The sequence below is a fragment of the Capsella rubella genome, unplaced genomic scaffold (genome assembly GCF_000375325.1).
Source record: "Capsella rubella cultivar Monte Gargano unplaced genomic scaffold, Caprub1_0 scaffold_6, whole genome shotgun sequence".
NCBI classification, from domain to species: domain Eukaryota; kingdom Viridiplantae; phylum Streptophyta; class Magnoliopsida; order Brassicales; family Brassicaceae; genus Capsella; species Capsella rubella.
This window is the reverse complement of record NW_006238918.1, coordinates 2,358,413-2,375,118: the sequence shown is the minus strand read 5'-3', so window position 1 is coordinate 2,375,118 and position 16,706 is coordinate 2,358,413. Positions and strand designations below refer to the sequence as shown.

The following is a 16,706-nucleotide window of genomic DNA, read 5'->3' as shown; positions in this document are numbered from 1 at the left end:
TAGCACGTAAAGCTCATGTTAGTCCGCATCCTATTAAATTTGTAAACAATTTCCCAATTGGCTCATTTGCGTTGATTTTTTAGTATGAAGTTGATTAAAAAAAAAAATCTAAAACATGGCTTTGCTAACATGGAGTATAGATTACATTACCATTTTCTAGCTACCCATTATGGCATTATTTTCTCTTTCAGCTACAATTAAAGAAAGAATCGTATATGTTGTCAACTAAATTGTTTTCTTTTTTTGTTTTCTGGTCAACGATTGACAGTAACCCCCAAACCTTTAATGATATATTTGTGTAACGGTTGCATGACTGGTGACTAATAAACTTGCCAATATATACATTCTGGTTTCTTCTGAAACTTCAGTTTGAATAAAAGAGATTGTAATTCTCTCGAAACTGCTAGACTTCTTCATATAAGATCAAGAATCAGCTTACAAATTACATGATCATTGAAATAACTCTTTTTACGACATTTTGATAGAAATCATTACAATTAAATTTACCATATACATTACAAGACAAGATCTCTCATCTTGAATCTTGATCCTGTGGATTTTTTTTTTTTTTGGGGGTTCAAATCCACTTTTATTAATCGGTTTTTGTGTCTCTCCATTGATTTTCACAATTTAATCGATCAGCTCTGAGATCCAATCAAAATGTGACAAATCCAAATCGAAATCGAAATCGGACGGCTCATAATGATCGTCCACGATGCTCATCCGACTCCAACACTTCAACAACACCTTCTCCTCGTTACTATCTAAACCAACACTTTTCCCGCTTTTCTCCGGAGATCGTGACGTGTCGTAATCCTCGCCGTCCATTCTCATCGCCACCCCATTACTGTTTCCGCCTCTCGCCCTCACCGGCCTGTACGCGTACCTACACCTGTGCTTTCCCTCGGACTGCCGGAGCTGCTCCGGCGCGTGTGCGAAGAAACACACTTTCCTCTGGCACAGGTTCCCGGCGTTGCAAGCGCGAGTTCTGTAACGCGCAGGGTGGAGCCAGTACTCGAATACGCCGTGTGCGAACTCGCACGAGTCCCCGCGGTGGCATGCGCCGTTTCTGAAAGCAGGGCATGCGACGGCGCAGTAAGTGTAACGGCGAGGATCACGGCGTGTGGCTTTCTCGCCGCGGTGAGCGTAAGGACACTCAGTCCAGTCGTGGCTGCGGGTACGAGGGCACCGTTTGATCTTGTAAGCGTACATGCGGAACTCATCTGAGCCGTAGATCGCATCGTCGATGGTTGGGATCGGAGGGTCCAAGTCGTACACTCCTCCATTCCCAATCGCAGGTTTACTTACGATGTACCCTAAAGTAGAGTATTGCTGCTCTCCGATATCGTAGAATGCCATTGGACTTACACTTTTCAACATCTTTCCATGCAATGAACAAAATAAATTTATTTTGAATTATACATTTTGTTTCAGTTTAGAAAAGGAAAAAAAAAAAAGAGAGATCATCTTGAAAAATCTAGGAACACGAAAGAGGGATTTATAGGAGGAAAAACGAAATGAAAAAGTCGAATATTCTATATAGCTTTTACCCTCTACAAACTTTTGAAATGAAAAATGCCAAAACTATATTTTAAACGTTACAGTTAATTTTTTTTTTGCATGAAAATATAAACTGTGGATAAAGAAAATATCTTAACGGCGACGGAAGTGAAAAAAAATAAACTAATACGATTTTTTAAAGATTATTATTTTTTTGTAATGCAGCATCATGATCAGTGTCACACGATAGCTAGAGTCTATTACCCTAATATACAATTTTGGTGATAAATGGTATTATTGATTCGTGAGCGATGAGTTAACAGACGTAACGTAAATATAAGGTTGAAGAGTGAAAAAATACATTTGGAAACAGAGGAGTGGGGGTAAAAATTGCATGGGAAGGCACAGGTGTAAGTGATAATCAGAGGAACTTATATAAAAAATAAAGAGGAGAGCAGGAGCACCATCTGGCACACGTGTCCAGACGTATCCTTTATATCCTCGACAGCCGTTTCTCTTTCGGTAGGTTTGGTGAGCCCGCTATCACACAAATTTCTCAATACCAATTTATATACATATATATATATATATATATGTGTGTGTGTGCGCATAATTTTCTTAAACAAAATTGTCGTTTCTCACAAGTTTGTTTTAAGTAGGAAACTAAACCAGTGAAGCAGCGTATGTATACACCAATTTAGACTAATCATCAAATCTTCCATTTAAGATGTGTAATAGTGGTATTGAAAACTCGAATTTTACTAGTTTCAATCACATGCTGAATCTATTAAATTCATTAGATCACAAATTGGTTAATTGTATCTAGAATCTGTAGATACTAAAGTTGCGTTTAATTTAATTGCAGGTCGGTACGTAAACTGACGGTTTTTTGTTACAAATTATGTCAGCTAACATGTCTTGTTTGGAAAGAATCACTTGCATGCGTTTTTTTTTCACTTTTCTTTTTAAGAAATCAATTGAACTGAACAAGAGTAGCAGGTAATTATTTATTATATAATTTCATTTTCTAATTCGCAAAAAAAAAATTAATATGTAATTATGTTTTTGTGAATAAAATGCGAACTATAATATAAGTAAATAATAAGATATCATTTTGAATGTTACTAATAGTTTTATCAGCAAAGAAAAAAGAAAAGCTAATGACGCCTATTGATGTCGCGTTTTAGTCTAGTCTTGTATGAACCTCCAACCTCTGTGGCGGAGCCTAAGAATCCGGTCTGAGTTCCGTCGCTGTCATTATCAATGTCTCCTTCGATCTTAGCCGCAATTGATTCCCCTTTCACCCCAACATCCACACCTATACGTAAAAATGTACAATCATTTAAAACGACAAATCTATTGAAGAACTACCAAGTTACTATCTAGCTAGTATAACGTTTTTTGTAATAATCTGTCACATTTATTTTTACTAAACCAAGACATACCATACTGATATATCCATATTAATCATTCATTCATGTCATGTGAGTTTCGTATTAATAAAAGTTCGTTGGTTTGTTTGACAAAACTTGATTCGTGATACATCACAAGTAAATTTCTGGATCAACGAACAGAACATACAAATTTTTTAAATTGAAGGTTTGTTTGCACGCATATAGAGTCATACCAATAGGTCATGGAGCTTAAGATCATGCATGAATATGAACACAATGTGTATGTTGTAGACAAACCTGGATGGGAAAAGAGCCAAAGGACGAGAGCACAAGCAAGAAGGACAAAAGGGATTATGTGAACGGCGTTCTCAGCAAACTTGGTACGTGACTTCTCTTTCTTGGTCACCTCTTGTCCGATGGGATTGTATGGAGCCGGCTCGTCTTCGTCTAGGCCCTTCCATAATCCTTTTGGTGCGGACCAAGGCACTGAGTAATCCTCGGCTACACGGTTCCAGCTCGCGGATCTGTACATATTGTCTGTATATAAGAGATTGAACCAGTTTCTTTACAATGTAATTAACTAGTTAAGGCAAAGAGATAATACGTTTGTGTCAAATCAGAAAAGAAAAAAATCCGTAATTAGTTAGTGAAAAAACCCTTAAAAAGGTAATATTGTTTGTTGGCGAATTTCGGGCCTATGCCTTTGGTCAATTCAGATCGAGGTTAAGACTCTGTCAAATTCTTGAATGAAACTCACTTATTTAATTTGTTTCTTTCGAGAGCATTATTAATTTCGTATACTATATTTATGTATCTGAGAAAACATTTTTTTTTTTAATAAGAAACTTAAATAGTTAAATTAGACGCGTATATGAGATTATTTTTCAATTCGGGTTGGTTTTTAATTTCATTTAACTTTTGGAAATAGGAGAAAAATGAAATAGGATGCTTAAGATAATTTATATATCTCACATTACAATTTAACACGTACATATGTCTCTCATGCATGATTTCTATACATGTCCACGTGATCACACCGGTTAAGCGTAAAAGGACATGGACTGGGTCATACCGGGCTATATATTACTCTTACACCCTGAACCAACTTGTTAAGACTCGATCAGTCCTTGATTCTGAGAGTGTCAATGAACCTATCCCCTTGAGAAATGTCATTCTTGACAAGAAAATCAAGAAAATCGTTAAAGCTGCTCTCTTTGTACCGAACCGGATTTTCATCGTTAACCAGTTCGCACGGTACGCTCATCTTATCGTTCATATCCAAGCTGTGCAAGCTGGCGAGAGAGATTCTTGTATTCTCTTCATTCAAAGTGACTTTATGAACGACACTCTTGTATAATCCATTGCTTAGCACTTCCACATGGTCACCAATATGCACCTAATTCAAAAGCATTTGATAAAATAAAATAAAAATGTAAATTGGCGAAAATTGTAATGACATTATTAATTTATATCTAAGCCGAAGAAAAACCAAATTGTACATTAACCGGGCTCACGTGTCTTTTATTTTGGTTTAGTTTTAAACCGGAGAGGTAGGAACGTTACCTTAAGTACACCAGTGACTTGTGGGACAACAACCCAGCGGCCAGAGCCACCATGAGCCATTGGATCGAAGATCTTAAGACCGGCCAAGTTCTGTAGAAGGATGGTGATGCAACTATAGTCTGAATGTGGCGGCAGGCCTAGCGCCGCGTCAGGGCCTGGGCACGGTGGATAGCAGTTAACGGCCATGACTTGCATGCCGTTTTCGTCCATTCGAGACGACAGGTAGTCTCTCCCTAGCCCAAGGCTCTCCGTTATTGCTCCCATAATCTCTATCGATAGCTTCCTCACTTCCTCGCAGAACTTTCCCATTTTTTCCCTGAAATAATTACATAAACACACATGTATAGTTAAATGGGTATAATATATATAATACGTAGAACAAACAGGACAATTATTATGTTTTTTCTTAACCAAAAGACTCTACTGGATTTTTATACAGTTTATAATTCTCGTTCTATTCCATTACCGAGATTAAAAAAAAAAAAAGAAAAACATAAAAGATAGTCGGAAAGAAAAGAAAACAACATGAGAAGATAAAAGATGATCATGAACTTGTTTATCTTAAAATCAGTTCTAATTTTTTTTAATATATTGGCAACAAACCGGAATCTTAAAACCTGTGTGCTATATTAGAGAACAAAAACAAAAATATGTACTACGTGCAAATAAAAACAAAGCTATGTTTTTATAATTACTAATAAGGATGCTGACAAAAAAAAACGGTAAGAAAAAAGAAACGGACCAACAACTGATTAAAAAATAAGGAAATTTGGAATTTGTTTTTATATTAAAAGCTTTATAATAAGGAAAGGAAAAAAAAAAGAGCGAAAGGAAGGCTAAATTAACGTTTAGTTTCAACTTTCAACAATGAGCTTAATAAGATAAATATATAGTGGAAAAATAAAATTAGCTATATATAAATATATATACGAGATGATCATATTTGCAAACAAATTAAACTGAGATTAAGGTTTTGAATCACACAATGTCTATTGCGTATTTGCATGAATGATCTTCATGAGTATTTTAAATTTCAGATATTATTTATATTGTTTCAAACATAAGGACAAAAAAGAACAAAAATAATACGTGATGGGTTGCAAGTAAAACAGAGGATTCTTCTTGTATTGTTTTTTTTTGGTTACGAAGAAAAACAGAGGATCGTTTCTGAAACCTTACCAAAGTTAAGACGGTACAGGTGATAGATTTCATTAGGTGCACAAGAAAAAGGACAAAATACGCCGCTATAAGCAAACCCTTTTTGTTGTTCACTATGTAGATGCAATGTATATGTTGTATGAGTATATATATGACCTAATCAGTGACATGTAATACCTGTATCCGGGTGGATTCTCAGGCCAAAGATGAATCCAACGATGAAGCGGATGTGCGTAATGCTTTAGAAAAATCCTCCAGAACTGGATCTTATCTAAACCGTCCTTGAGACTTGTACTGTACCGAACCGGTGCGTACACATCGTTTGACATAAACTTTTTTTTCTCCTTAGCTGGCAGCTCGAAGAACCCTTTCGCAACCTCCAAGGCGTCGTCTAGTATGTTCTGGTTGATCCCATGGTTCACTATCTAATACATTAACCAGACCAAAAGAAGAAAGAATCAGTTAAAGAACCGGAAAATGCTGGAAAAATCGGAGATTATTAACCAGAAAATTTCATTTAAACCGGTTTTACCCCGGCCATGTGATAGCCACGTCAGGTGTGTGTGTGTGTTAAGACTTAAGACTCAAGCAAGTAATATAGCTGATATTTTGATATTTTTCTTTTTTGTTAAAGATATTTTGATATTTTGCTATAACGTGATTATAAGTAATAGCATAATTTAATGTAAAACCTTATAAAAATAGTATAAATAGTGACACAATAACTATGCTGACTACATTGAATCCGTGGTTGTCAAGTGTAAGCAAAAAACTTCCCTTAGAATAATAACAATGATCTAGTGAAGCATATAACATGCTGCAAAATAGTTTATATTAGTACTGTCAATGTATAATGCGGATTCAATCTCACATATTATTGATAAAGAAAGAAAAAAATAGTTTCTCATATCTACGAAAAAGAACTCAAATTCTAGGAAGTTAGATATATTATGTGAAGTAACTTACTTGGAAAAAACCAAGATGCTGGCATGCCAAACTTATCTCTCGAATAACTCCTCGACGTTCATCATCTCCACCATTTAGCCGAGAAACATCGATCGTGGGTACGATTTCAGAATTTGAATCACATGGTTGCCAAGAAGGCGGGACGACGTAACAATCGGGCACATATGGTAAACCCCTCTCTTGTGCAGAATTACCCATTTTGAATGTGCTTGAATCCTCACCTTTCTCCATTGTTGAGATTTTTGACTTAGTGTTGAGAAATCGGTTTATAATTAATGAGGGAAAGCTAAATTTGGAAGTGCGAGTGGCTCCTCTATATATACGTAAGGTTTGAAGCCGTGTCTTGACATTTCGGAGTCATAATAAATATTACATGACGGTCGAATACTAAATTATTATTATTCTTCTTATTTTGGAAGCTCTAGCGCATGTGTAACTGTCAAAATGTACATGTATACCAATAACGAATCATAATGAACATTCATCTGGTGTACGAAAATATATAAGAGTGACTAAATTCATAACATGACGCGGGCCATTAAATTGATGTTGGGATGTATATAGTATAAACATGACCAACATAAATTTATGAATAATATTTAGCAGAGACCTTTTCGATCTCTCATTCATAGTACTATCTAGAAAAAAACAAATAAAAACTTTCCGCAAAAAAGCATCCTCTTGTCCGGATTTCAAGCTTTCATAAATATGTTGGACACGCATGTTGATATATCTAGATAAATTCAAACATACATATCTCATATATGTCGTAGGAATTGTATGGATTATGTAACAAAAAATAAAATGAATAGTCATATGGACTTGCGTGAGGTCTAGGTAAAATGTATTGCGCCGGTTACTTCATGCAACGGACATTTATTGTTTCCTTTTTCTAATTAAGTTCATGATCGTACAAAGTTTTACAAGAAAGTTTGTCTGATGTCACTGACATTACAGAACCATATACTCCATACTTCCATAGTAATATAGTACTACTATACATATATATTTTCATGAATCATGAAAAGTATAAATTTAAAAAACATTAGTAACACAGCTATCACTTGTTAAATAATAGTACATTGATTTTTTTTTTTCATATAAATACAAGTATCAAAGTGAGTAAAATTTCAGAGTGCATCTAGTAGTTAGTATAATAGTTCATTTCTAAATATACACATAGGTGAATAAAACTTGCAAAAAAAGTAGTTATCATGGAAATGATATTTTAGGACAAAGCAATATTGTTTTCTTGTATGTGTTTTGAGAACTCGACTATATTTTGAAATTTTTACCCCAAAAGGATAACAAAAAAAGAAAACAAGAGTTATGTTTTTGTATAAACTGTGCATGTTCCAACAAATGGTAAAGAGTTACAAGGGAAATTCTCTGAAAGCTTATTAGTTATTAGGTAAGGGTGTTTTATTTTTAACACCATTTTAGGTAGGTTTGGTAAAGAGAAACACTCAGGATTAGTCGAGAAGTTACGGTTCAACACCCTCAAACGCCAATTCCAAGCCTATGCGGGTATTAAGTTATTAACTAATAGACATAAATAAATATAGTAGTATCAACGAATGATATTTAGTAGTTTCATCTTGCTAATTGTACACATTTTTAATTAATTACTGTTACTAATTTGTAAACTTTAAGAAGTATTAACTGAATATATTTGAATTAATATGATATATTTTTTAAATTAAATTAATGTGTATTGATGAGAAAAAAGGGTGTGTTATAATGTGAATTATTTCTTGACAGAGTCATGAGTACATGCATGTTAGTTTTTTTCTGTACATTAACAAAACATCATTTTGAATGCGCTGAGATATAAACCTCAAAGGCTCAAAACTTGGAAAAAACTTCTTTTATCTTCAGATCAAAGTACCAAACCAGTAGATCATATATATACATTCATTATTTACAGGTCACTTTTCATGAAGATCTAACCATTTAAGGGATGTGGAACTTTTCCTAACAGCACAAGAATCCTATGAATTGTGAAACACGAAAAATTTGTTAAGAAAAAATACCAAAAGTAAATTAAAGGCCAGAGAACAAAGCAGCAGATCATGTATGTTGTGGTGGTTGTGAAGTTAGGTTATCCACCAATGAGCAACCTTAACCTATGTTCTATATATATACACATATAAATATTGAAAATGTCACAAATGCATATAGACAACGATAGCAATATAATCTAAACGCAATTTTTGGAAAGAATAAAAAACAGCTTACACTATGGAGAAGACGTCGAGGATGCTATTTCTTTTGAATCTTTGCATCATATTTGGGACTGTAGTAATAAGAAGATGCGACGCAACAACATACTTTGTGGGGGATAGCTCCGGTTGGGACATAAGCTCCGATCTTGAGTCTTGGACTTCAGGCAAGCGATTCTCTCCTGGTGATGTTCTAAGTAAGTGTCTAAGTCTAACAGTTTTATAGTCTTGTTTAAAGTATTTTCATTCCGATAATTTTCAATAACTAATTAAGTCTTATCATGGGTATTATAATGTTTTTGCAAGTGTTCCAATACTCATCGACGCACAGTGTATACGAAGTGGCTAAAAACAACTACCAAAGCTGCAACACAACAGACCCCATCCGTACGTTCACGAACGGGAACACGACCGTTTCTCTTTCCAAACCGGGAGACCGGTTCTTTGTATGCGGTAATAGGCTCCATTGCTTTGCTGGTATGAGGTTACAAGTCAATGTCCAAGGCAACGGCCCATCTCAAGCCCCCGTTGGATCTCCCCAAGCCGCCCCTGCAGGGATTCTTCAACCTTCTTCTAAGAAGAATAACCCTGCGACCGGAGTCGCTAGCTCGGCCGCCCGTTTTAACGGCAATGGTTCTACCGGTAGTATGGGAATTTTTGTATATTTGATGCTTTTTGCTTTTCCATTCGTATGGTCTTATTGACTAGCAAACTAAGTAATGTGTATATGTATACATATTTTTCCTAAATTAAATACGTACGAGTGAGGATATTTGGTTCGGTTATTTCTAATTCGGTTCGGTTTATATATTTTTGGTTGGAAGAGTTTATTGAAACCGTAATTTCTGGATCGGTTTGATTCAATTGCAAATTTCTATTTGCGATTTAAAATTGCCGATTCTGAAGTGAACGCAACTAAAACGCAAACGCTGCATCTCTATCTCCAGTCGTGTCCTCCTCATCTCTCTCTCATTCTCTCTATAGAAATTTCTCCATGAATATACTCAACAGGCTGGGATTGGGATCAAGTGGGCAAAGCAATATGGATCCTTCTCCGATTGCTCAGGGGAAAGACGATGACGCTCCGTCACCGGGGAATCAGTTTGCCCAATTCGGCGCTGGATGTTTCTGGGGTGTGGAGCTGGCGTATCAGAGAGTCCCTGGGGTGACTCAGACTGAGGTTGGATATACACAAGGGATCGTACACAATCCTTCATACGAAGATATTTGTAAAGGAACCACGAACCATACTGAGGTTGTTAGGGTTCAGTATGATCCTAATGATTGCAGCTATGAGTCTCTGCTTGATTTGTTCTGGTCTAGGCATGATCCCACCACTTTGAATCGCCAGGTACTCTTACCAAATTTTGAAGCTTGCGGATTGACAAAGACTTCGTCTTTAGGATTATAGAGGACTTGTTTTTGTGCTCTAGGGATTTTTTTTTCTTTTTCTTTTTCTCCCAAATCCGATGGCTTTTTTTTTTGTTGCATCACTAGTCTAAACTCTGGGAAACTTTCAATTTTGGAACTTTTGTCATCCAAATAGTATATGAGGAAAGACATGATATTGAAGTTTGTTTGGATTTTTTTTGTTTTGTTGAATTATGAGGCTTAAGTAGGTAGCTTTGGGGGTTGACTCTTTGTATTATCGAGCTTTATGTTGTAGTATAATTTAGCTTCTGTAGTAGCTCTGTTGCATCACTTTTAATTGAGGTAGATATATGGATTTCGGAGATGTTTTTCTTGTCCTGTTCAATGATCAGCACTAGCTATTTTGTTCAGTGTGAGTTTGGCTTACCATTTGTCTTGTCTCTGTGGACAGAGAAAGATACTCTTTTGTAAATTACTGCTACCTTTGTCATCTTATTGAGATTCTAGGACATGAATATCTCGAATTCTACGCATATGCGAAACCAAATCCTAGACCTGTGGGAATCATTGATCCACGGTGATACAGGAACAACTTGATTGTCATAATTTGTAGTTTCAACCAATTGTCATTCTGACTATTTATCTCCTGAGATTTTTGTTTTTTTACCTCGTTTAAGCACTCTATGTAGCCTACTTCTTTGCTAACATTGATACTTTAAATGATGACGTTACTCTGATCAGGGAAATGACGTGGGAACCCAATACAGATCTGGGATATACTTCTACACACCCGAGCAGGAGAAATTAGCCCGAGCGTCACTGGAACGTCACCAGGAACAATTGGATAGGAAGATCATGTCTGAGATCTTACCGGCTAAGAAATTCTACAGAGCTGAAGATCATCAGCAGCAGTACCTGTCAAAAGGTGGCCGGTTCGGCCTCGGGCAATCCACTGCCAAAGGCTGCAACGACCCAATCCGCTGCTACGGCTAAAAAGCTTGTTTCCTCTACCTACCTCCCTAAAACAGAGGATTTTAGCATTTAGGGACTTGTGTGTCAAGAATGTGTCAAAAAAGTGACGAAGTTGATCACGTAACTACTACTTTGGAATAGTATTTGCAATGCTTTAATAATGATGTTACACTCTTTGAATATAAACCAAACAGTCATTGAGATCCTAGATCCTTAATTTTTTTTTGGTAGAAAGATCCTTAATGAATCTAAAACTCAATATATACACTAATTATCTTTTTTTTTTTCTCTTTTTTTTTGTTTTCTTCAAAATCCATCCACATGGCAAATGAAGCCAACGGATAGAAAGAAACGTAGCAGAGCCGTTCCTTTTTAGTACATAAACAAACGTGCCCGCCAGCCTAGCTGCATGCCTTTGATGTGAATGTATCTTATATGTAATTCCTGACTAGCTTCATTTCTAGTTTCATACCTTTGATGTGAATGTATCTTATATGTATTTCCTGACTAGCTTCATTCCTAGTTGCGTACCTTTGAATGAATGTATCTTATATGTAATTCCTGACTAGCTTCATTCCTAGTTACATACCTTTGATGTGAATGTATCTTATACGTATTTCCGGATTAACTACATTCCTAATTGCATTTGCATACCTTTAATTACTTTTCTACTACATTGAAAGAAAAAAAAAACTAGTTATTTTTGACACATTTCAACATCTGACTAATGCACTTGACATGTGTCAGGTTTATTCTATATAAACCAACTTCAAGGCTTAGCAGTTACAACACATCACCAAAACTCATATTTTGATAAATAAAAATGGTTTCTTCTCTAAAAGCTCAGGAGCCTCAAGTGGTTAGTACTACACCTGATGCTGCTCTTTCTCTCAAAGCTGAGAAGCCTCAGTTTGTAGAGACACCGGTGGCTGTTCCTTCTCCGATGGCTGAGGAGCCTGACAACGATGTTCCGGCGCCGGGAAACGAGTTTGCTGAGTTCGCCGCCGGTTGTTTCTGGGGAGTTGAGCTTGCTTTCCAGAGGATCCCTGGCGTGACCGTGACTGAGGTCGGTTACACTCAGGGGATCTCACACAACCCTTCTTACGAGGATGTCTGTACGAACACCACGAACCATGCAGAGGTTGTTAGAGTTCAGTATGATCCCAAGGAGTGCACTTACGAGATGCTTCTTGATCTGTTCTGGTCTAGGCATAATCCCACCACCTTGAACCGCCAGGTATCGATTTTGCTTTGTTTTGTCTTAACTAGGTTTGATGTTGAGAGGATCTAGTATTGTTGTGTCTGATCTACTGAAATTTATGGTCAAATTCGTGTTTCTTGAATACTTGCTCTGTTAAATTCACTGGCTTCTTGTCAGATATTTGCATGTCTTTAACTTGTTCAATTCTCTCTTGTCACATGACTTAACTATACGGATCTGTCATGATTGATTGTTTTGGTTGGTGTAGAGACATGTAATGTGATATATGGTAATGCTTAAACAGAGTTTGTGTTTTTGTCATCAATTTAAGCTTTGATAGTGAATGTGATAGTAGCCATCATTTTTCTTGAGCTTTCTTTCTCTGGGAATTTGCAGTCATGCATGTCTCTATGACAACTCTTCAACTTTCCTGATCTTTTGAATGTTGCAGGGAAAACTTGTGGGAGCACAATACAGATCAGGTATATACTTCTACACACCGGAGCAAGAGAAACTAGCACGTGAGTCTCTAGAGAAACAGCAGACAAAACTGGAGGATAAGATTGTGACTGAGATCTTACCAGCAAAGAAGTTCTACAAAGCTGAAGAATACCATCAGCAGTACCTCGCCAAAGGCGGGAGGTCTGGAAACGCGCAATCCCCTGCAAAGAGCTGCAAGGACCCTATCAGCTGCTCCGGCTAATCACTAGTCTTTGTTTCCTCTGCACCCAAGACAGACGACGCTATCCGCTGTTTTTCTTTTTATTATTTTCTTATTAGTCTTGTGCAAATAAATTACTGTTAGTTTTGTTAAAGGCTATTCAGTAGCGTATTGTAGTCAAGTTATGTTATTGGGGTTCTAAGTAAAGTAGTGAAACCAAATCCTTAAGCCGGTGTGAAACATTTGATCAACTGTGATATGATATATAAACAACTTGATTGTCTTTACTTTAGTCTTTCATCCGGACTAACATAATGATAAATGCAAGCTGGTCAATTCAGCGTACGGACTGGTTCAATGGATTTAACAATTCTTGTTGTTGCAAACTCACTCCCCATGACTATCTTGATGATGTTAATCCTGCGTTGCAGTATTATTATGATGGCCAAATATACTATTCATGTTCAGGCTCCTAATACAGAGGATTTAGCATTTAGGGACTTGTGTGTCAAGATTGTATAAAACAGACAAAGTTGATCACGCTCTATGGAACTACTTCTTTGGAATTTTATCTGCAGTGTGTTGTAATAATATTGATGCTGCACTCTAAGAACATAAAACCAAACAATTATCATGATCCTTGGTAGATCTGAACTCGTAAACTCATGATTATCTTAACAAAAAAAGTCATCAAACAGGATAATTGAAGCCAGCGAGTAACAAAACTGTAGCAGGGCCATTCCTCTTTTAGTACGTAGTCCATCATCAAACGACTTTCTAGTTCTTCTTATTGCATAAAACAAATGTGCTCACCAACCTGTAGTTGCATACTAGCAAAAATGCGTTATCAAGTCATAGTCATCCGTGTAACTTTATAACTAACATACGACAATAAAAGAGAAAGAGGAATAAAAACACAGAAGAAAGGTCTAGAATACTAATAGCCAACAAAAAAATCAATGTCAACGGTTCACAAGTCGCTACGCAATAACATATTTTCCAAGTTGCGACAAAAAAATAACATATGGTCCAAGTTTTGATCAGTGCATAAAATTATATTTCTCAAATATGGAATGATATTTTTTTAGACTAATCGTTTGATTCTGGTTTGTTCTCATTGATTTGTTTAATAGACAATGTTAAATCTAATTATGACGCGTTACATGTTAACAATTGACCATATTATTAAATTTTACATTCCATGTGTTTTTGTGGTGTGTCAAAATACAACTACATCATTTAAAAAAAACTTACTTAGCGTTGACGTAGCTGTTAATCTCTGACTATGACTCGCTAATTTCTATATATAAACAAGCATCAAGAGGCTTCATCATCAACAACAATACACTTTTAAGAGTAAAAAAGTCATCACCAAAAGTCACATTGATTAAGCTATGGATTCTTCTCTAGAAGCTCAGGAGCCTCAAGTCGTTGATACTACACCTGATGCTGCTCCTTCTCTCCAAGCTGAGAAGTATTTGTTCAAGCTGCCTGCTAAGTTAGCAGAGGCACCTGTGATTGTTCCTTCTCCGATAGCTGAGGAGCCTGACAACGATGTCCCGGCGCCGGGAAACGAGTTTGCTGAGTTCGCCGCAGGTTGTTTCTGGGGAGTTCAGCTTGCTTTCCAGAGGATCCCTGGCGTGACTGCGACTGAGGTTGGTTATACACAGGGGATCTCACACAATCCGATTTACGAGGTTGTCTGTACGAACACCACGAACCATGTAGAGGTTGTTAGGGTTCAGTTTGATCCCAAGGAGTGCACTTATGAGACGCTTCTTGATTTGTTCTGGTCTAAACATGATCCCACCACCTTGAATCGTCAGGTATTGCCTTTTCTTGTTTTGATTCTTGATCTGCTTGGTTCAATGGCTTCTCCAGTCATGAAACTTTCAAGAACGTTGACTTTTGGTTTATCTTTTTTTGGTGGAATCTATCTTCTCTTGTCAAATATTTGCATAAATCTGATTGTGATGGTTGGTGTAGTGTAGAGACAAGTATGGTAATGTTTAGAGAGAGTTTGTGTTCTTGTCCTGAACTTCGATTTGATTGTGTTTGTCTTCAATTTTAGCTTATTTTTGTTAATAGTGAAAGTGATGGTTCACGGTAGGCATAATTTTTTCTTGAAAAAGTACAATTCTTAACCGATCTTTAAACTTGTTGCAGGGAGAACTTGAGGGAACTCAATACCGATCAGGTATATACTACTACACACCGGAGCAAGAGAAACTAGCACGTGAGTCTCTAGAGAAACAGCAGACAAAACTTGAGAACAAGATTGTGACCGAGATCTTACCAGCAAAGAAGTTGTTCAAGGCTGAAGAATATCATCAGGAATTCCTCGTGAAAGGCGGGATGTATGGCAACGCACAATCCCCTGCAAAGAGCTGCAAGGACCCTATCCGATGCTACGGCTAATCAAACATGCCTTTTTTCAACTTCTCCCAAAAACAAAGGGTTTATTTACCTGTTTATTTGTGTGTGAGTGTGTGTATTATTTTGTAATTCTCAGCTCATATATAATAAAAGATTTGGGATCATCTCAGATCTTAATTGCTTAACTTCAACTAAGATATAGTATTTGTCTATTTGAATAAGTCATGTGCATTCTCTTGGAATCCTATGTTATCACAGTCATTTATAAGTTAAAAGTGAAGTATTTTTGAAAATGATTTTTTGACCCAATTACATGATTCTTGATTTCTTGAAATTGTCATAGGCCCATTTTGTAGCTTTACGAGCAAATAGCATCTGTTCACTGTTCTCAACATCAAAATAATAGCTGAGACATCTTAGTGGATTCTGAATTCTTTAGAGACCTGAGACCTCCTTCTCGCACACGGTGTGTCATCTTGTTATTTCTTCGAAACGACAATTCTTACCTAATATATATGTGATCCTTTTAACGTTACGTTATTTGATATATAGTGTTTTAAAAGTTTGAAACATCCAAGTCTCCAAGTTTTGTGCCTTTGTAATGAATGTCTATACATTCTCGTCTTATTACATTTTTTTTTCATTCATATGTAAATCCAATAACTGAGGAAAAGATATAACTTTGACCATTTCAAATGATTTCACATTCAGAATATAAGACGTGATATAACAAATCATATTATGATATTAATGAAGAAAAAACAAGGCACCGTTCTTGAGCATCAGCATTATTAGTACATTACTCTATAAGATATTCCCAATTAATAAATAACGAGAGAAGGAAGTGAAAAAGACATGAAAAGATTCAGTGAACTTAAATATACACAAATCTTATTCATAGTCACAAGTCACAACATGTTGCTCATTATTTCTTCAACGTGTTTGGCACCTTTCGTCCTGGCTCTTGTCACTCCGCCCCACGGCATCCTTCTACTGGGACTAAAAACATTGCGTATTATCTCAACTAATACCAATAAGTTTTTGCATATACATTGACCTTATAAGTTTATTAAAATACACATTTGATAGAGTCTAGAAAATAAGTGAAAGTCAGAAAAATGAACAAGGGGGAACTAGTTTGATGGTTAACCAATTTTATCCTAACGAAAACCAAATCTCTCAGTCTAGCATTATCTAATATCGTATCTTCAAAATTCGAAGTAAGTTGTTACTAATGGTCATAACTTTTTTTTTTTTTGTCGGCACTAATGGACTAATGGTCATAAGCTGTTTAAGATTATTTAGATTATTCTTCGTCATGA

The 16,706-nt window shown here is 36.3% G+C and overlaps 7 protein-coding genes across 8 annotated transcripts; 4 read left to right on the top strand and 3 right to left on the bottom strand.

Moving 5' to 3' along the window:
* Positions 1-389: 389 nt before the first annotated feature.
* On the bottom strand, positions 390-1,490 carry LOC17881629 (zinc finger CCCH domain-containing protein 54). The gene has a single exon (XM_006286589.2). It carries the CDS (start codon positions 1,378-1,380, stop codon positions 631-633), a length of 750 nt encoding a protein of 249 aa, XP_006286651.1. The 5' UTR covers positions 1,381-1,490; the 3' UTR covers positions 390-630.
* A 1,167-nt stretch (positions 1,491-2,657) lies between these two features.
* On the bottom strand, positions 2,658-3,426 carry LOC17882809. Its single transcript, XM_006289307.1, has 2 exons — positions 3,192-3,426; positions 2,658-2,818 (listed from the first exon to the last, which is right to left on the bottom strand). Exons 1-2 carry the CDS (start codon positions 3,424-3,426, stop codon positions 2,658-2,660), a joined length of 396 nt encoding a protein of 131 aa, XP_006289369.1.
* A 399-nt stretch (positions 3,427-3,825) lies between these two features.
* Positions 3,826-6,812, bottom strand: LOC17882063 (flavanone 3-dioxygenase 3). 2 transcript variants are annotated; one of them, XM_023781358.1, is made up of 4 exons: positions 6,582-6,812; positions 5,793-6,040; positions 4,458-4,773; positions 3,826-4,290 (listed from the first exon to the last, which is right to left on the bottom strand). In XM_023781358.1, the coding sequence occupies exons 1-4, from the start codon at positions 6,810-6,812 to the stop codon at positions 4,015-4,017; spliced, it is 1,071 nt and encodes a 356-aa protein (XP_023637126.1). In that variant the 3' UTR covers positions 3,826-4,014. The 2 variants fall into 2 exon arrangements, with proteins under 2 accessions (XP_023637126.1, XP_006286423.1); XM_006286361.2 differs by having other exon boundaries at positions 6,630-6,812.
* A 1,953-nt stretch (positions 6,813-8,765) lies between these two features.
* Positions 8,766-9,626, top strand: LOC17884592 (stellacyanin). Its single transcript, XM_006289889.2, has 2 exons — positions 8,766-9,000; positions 9,110-9,626. The coding sequence occupies exons 1-2, from the start codon at positions 8,823-8,825 to the stop codon at positions 9,505-9,507; spliced, it is 576 nt and encodes a 191-aa protein (XP_006289951.1). The 5' UTR covers positions 8,766-8,822; the 3' UTR covers positions 9,508-9,626.
* A 108-nt stretch (positions 9,627-9,734) lies between these two features.
* Positions 9,735-11,363, top strand: LOC17881900 (peptide methionine sulfoxide reductase A3). Its single transcript, XM_006288545.2, has 2 exons — positions 9,735-10,154; positions 10,916-11,363. The coding sequence occupies exons 1-2, from the start codon at positions 9,798-9,800 to the stop codon at positions 11,165-11,167; spliced, it is 609 nt and encodes a 202-aa protein (XP_006288607.2). The 5' UTR covers positions 9,735-9,797; the 3' UTR covers positions 11,168-11,363.
* A 567-nt stretch (positions 11,364-11,930) lies between these two features.
* Positions 11,931-13,295, top strand: LOC17883385 (peptide methionine sulfoxide reductase A2). Its single transcript, XM_006286504.2, has 2 exons — positions 11,931-12,383; positions 12,799-13,295. Exons 1-2 carry the CDS (start codon positions 11,970-11,972, stop codon positions 13,048-13,050), a joined length of 666 nt encoding a protein of 221 aa, XP_006286566.1. The 5' UTR covers positions 11,931-11,969; the 3' UTR covers positions 13,051-13,295.
* A 1,042-nt stretch (positions 13,296-14,337) lies between these two features.
* LOC17883427 (peptide methionine sulfoxide reductase A2) lies at positions 14,338-15,677 on the top strand. The gene is made up of 2 exons (XM_006288534.2): positions 14,338-14,834; positions 15,175-15,677. The coding sequence occupies exons 1-2, from the start codon at positions 14,403-14,405 to the stop codon at positions 15,424-15,426; spliced, it is 684 nt and encodes a 227-aa protein (XP_006288596.1). The 5' UTR covers positions 14,338-14,402; the 3' UTR covers positions 15,427-15,677.
* Positions 15,678-16,706: the final 1,029 nt, after the last annotated feature.

What these genes read in the sequence shown, in the direction of transcription:
- LOC17881629 (XM_006286589.2), bottom strand. Translation starts at nt 1,380, where the DNA reads ATGTTGAAAAGTGTAAGTCCAATGGCATTCTACGATATCGGAGAGCAG.
- LOC17882809 (XM_006289307.1), bottom strand. Translation starts at nt 3,426, where the DNA reads ATGTACAGATCCGCGAGCTGGAACCGTGTAGCCGAGGATTACTCAGTG. An exon ending in TTGGCTCTTTTCCCATCCAG is followed by an intron (nt 2,819 to 3,191) that starts GTTTGTCTACAA and finishes TTTTACGTATAG; the next exon opens with GTGTGGATGTTGGGGTGAAA.
- LOC17882063 (XM_023781358.1), bottom strand. Translation starts at nt 6,812, where the DNA reads ATGGAGAAAGGTGAGGATTCAAGCACATTCAAAATGGGTAATTCTGCA. An exon ending in AGCATCTTGGTTTTTTCCAA is followed by an intron (nt 6,041 to 6,581) that starts GTAAGTTACTTC and finishes TTAATGTATTAG; the next exon opens with ATAGTGAACCATGGGATCAA. An exon ending in GAGAATCCACCCGGATACAG is followed by an intron (nt 4,774 to 5,792) that starts GTATTACATGTC and finishes TAATTATTTCAG; the next exon opens with GGAAAAAATGGGAAAGTTCT.
- LOC17884592 (XM_006289889.2), top strand. Translation starts at nt 8,823, where the DNA reads ATGGAGAAGACGTCGAGGATGCTATTTCTTTTGAATCTTTGCATCATA. An exon ending in CTCTCCTGGTGATGTTCTAA is followed by an intron (nt 9,001 to 9,109) that starts GTAAGTGTCTAA and finishes TGTTTTTGCAAG; the next exon opens with TGTTCCAATACTCATCGACG.
- LOC17881900 (XM_006288545.2), top strand. Translation starts at nt 9,798, where the DNA reads ATGAATATACTCAACAGGCTGGGATTGGGATCAAGTGGGCAAAGCAAT. An exon ending in CCACCACTTTGAATCGCCAG is followed by an intron (nt 10,155 to 10,915) that starts GTACTCTTACCA and finishes TACTCTGATCAG; the next exon opens with GGAAATGACGTGGGAACCCA.
- LOC17883385 (XM_006286504.2), top strand. Translation starts at nt 11,970, where the DNA reads ATGGTTTCTTCTCTAAAAGCTCAGGAGCCTCAAGTGGTTAGTACTACA. An exon ending in CCACCACCTTGAACCGCCAG is followed by an intron (nt 12,384 to 12,798) that starts GTATCGATTTTG and finishes TGAATGTTGCAG; the next exon opens with GGAAAACTTGTGGGAGCACA.
- LOC17883427 (XM_006288534.2), top strand. Translation starts at nt 14,403, where the DNA reads ATGGATTCTTCTCTAGAAGCTCAGGAGCCTCAAGTCGTTGATACTACA. An exon ending in CCACCACCTTGAATCGTCAG is followed by an intron (nt 14,835 to 15,174) that starts GTATTGCCTTTT and finishes AACTTGTTGCAG; the next exon opens with GGAGAACTTGAGGGAACTCA.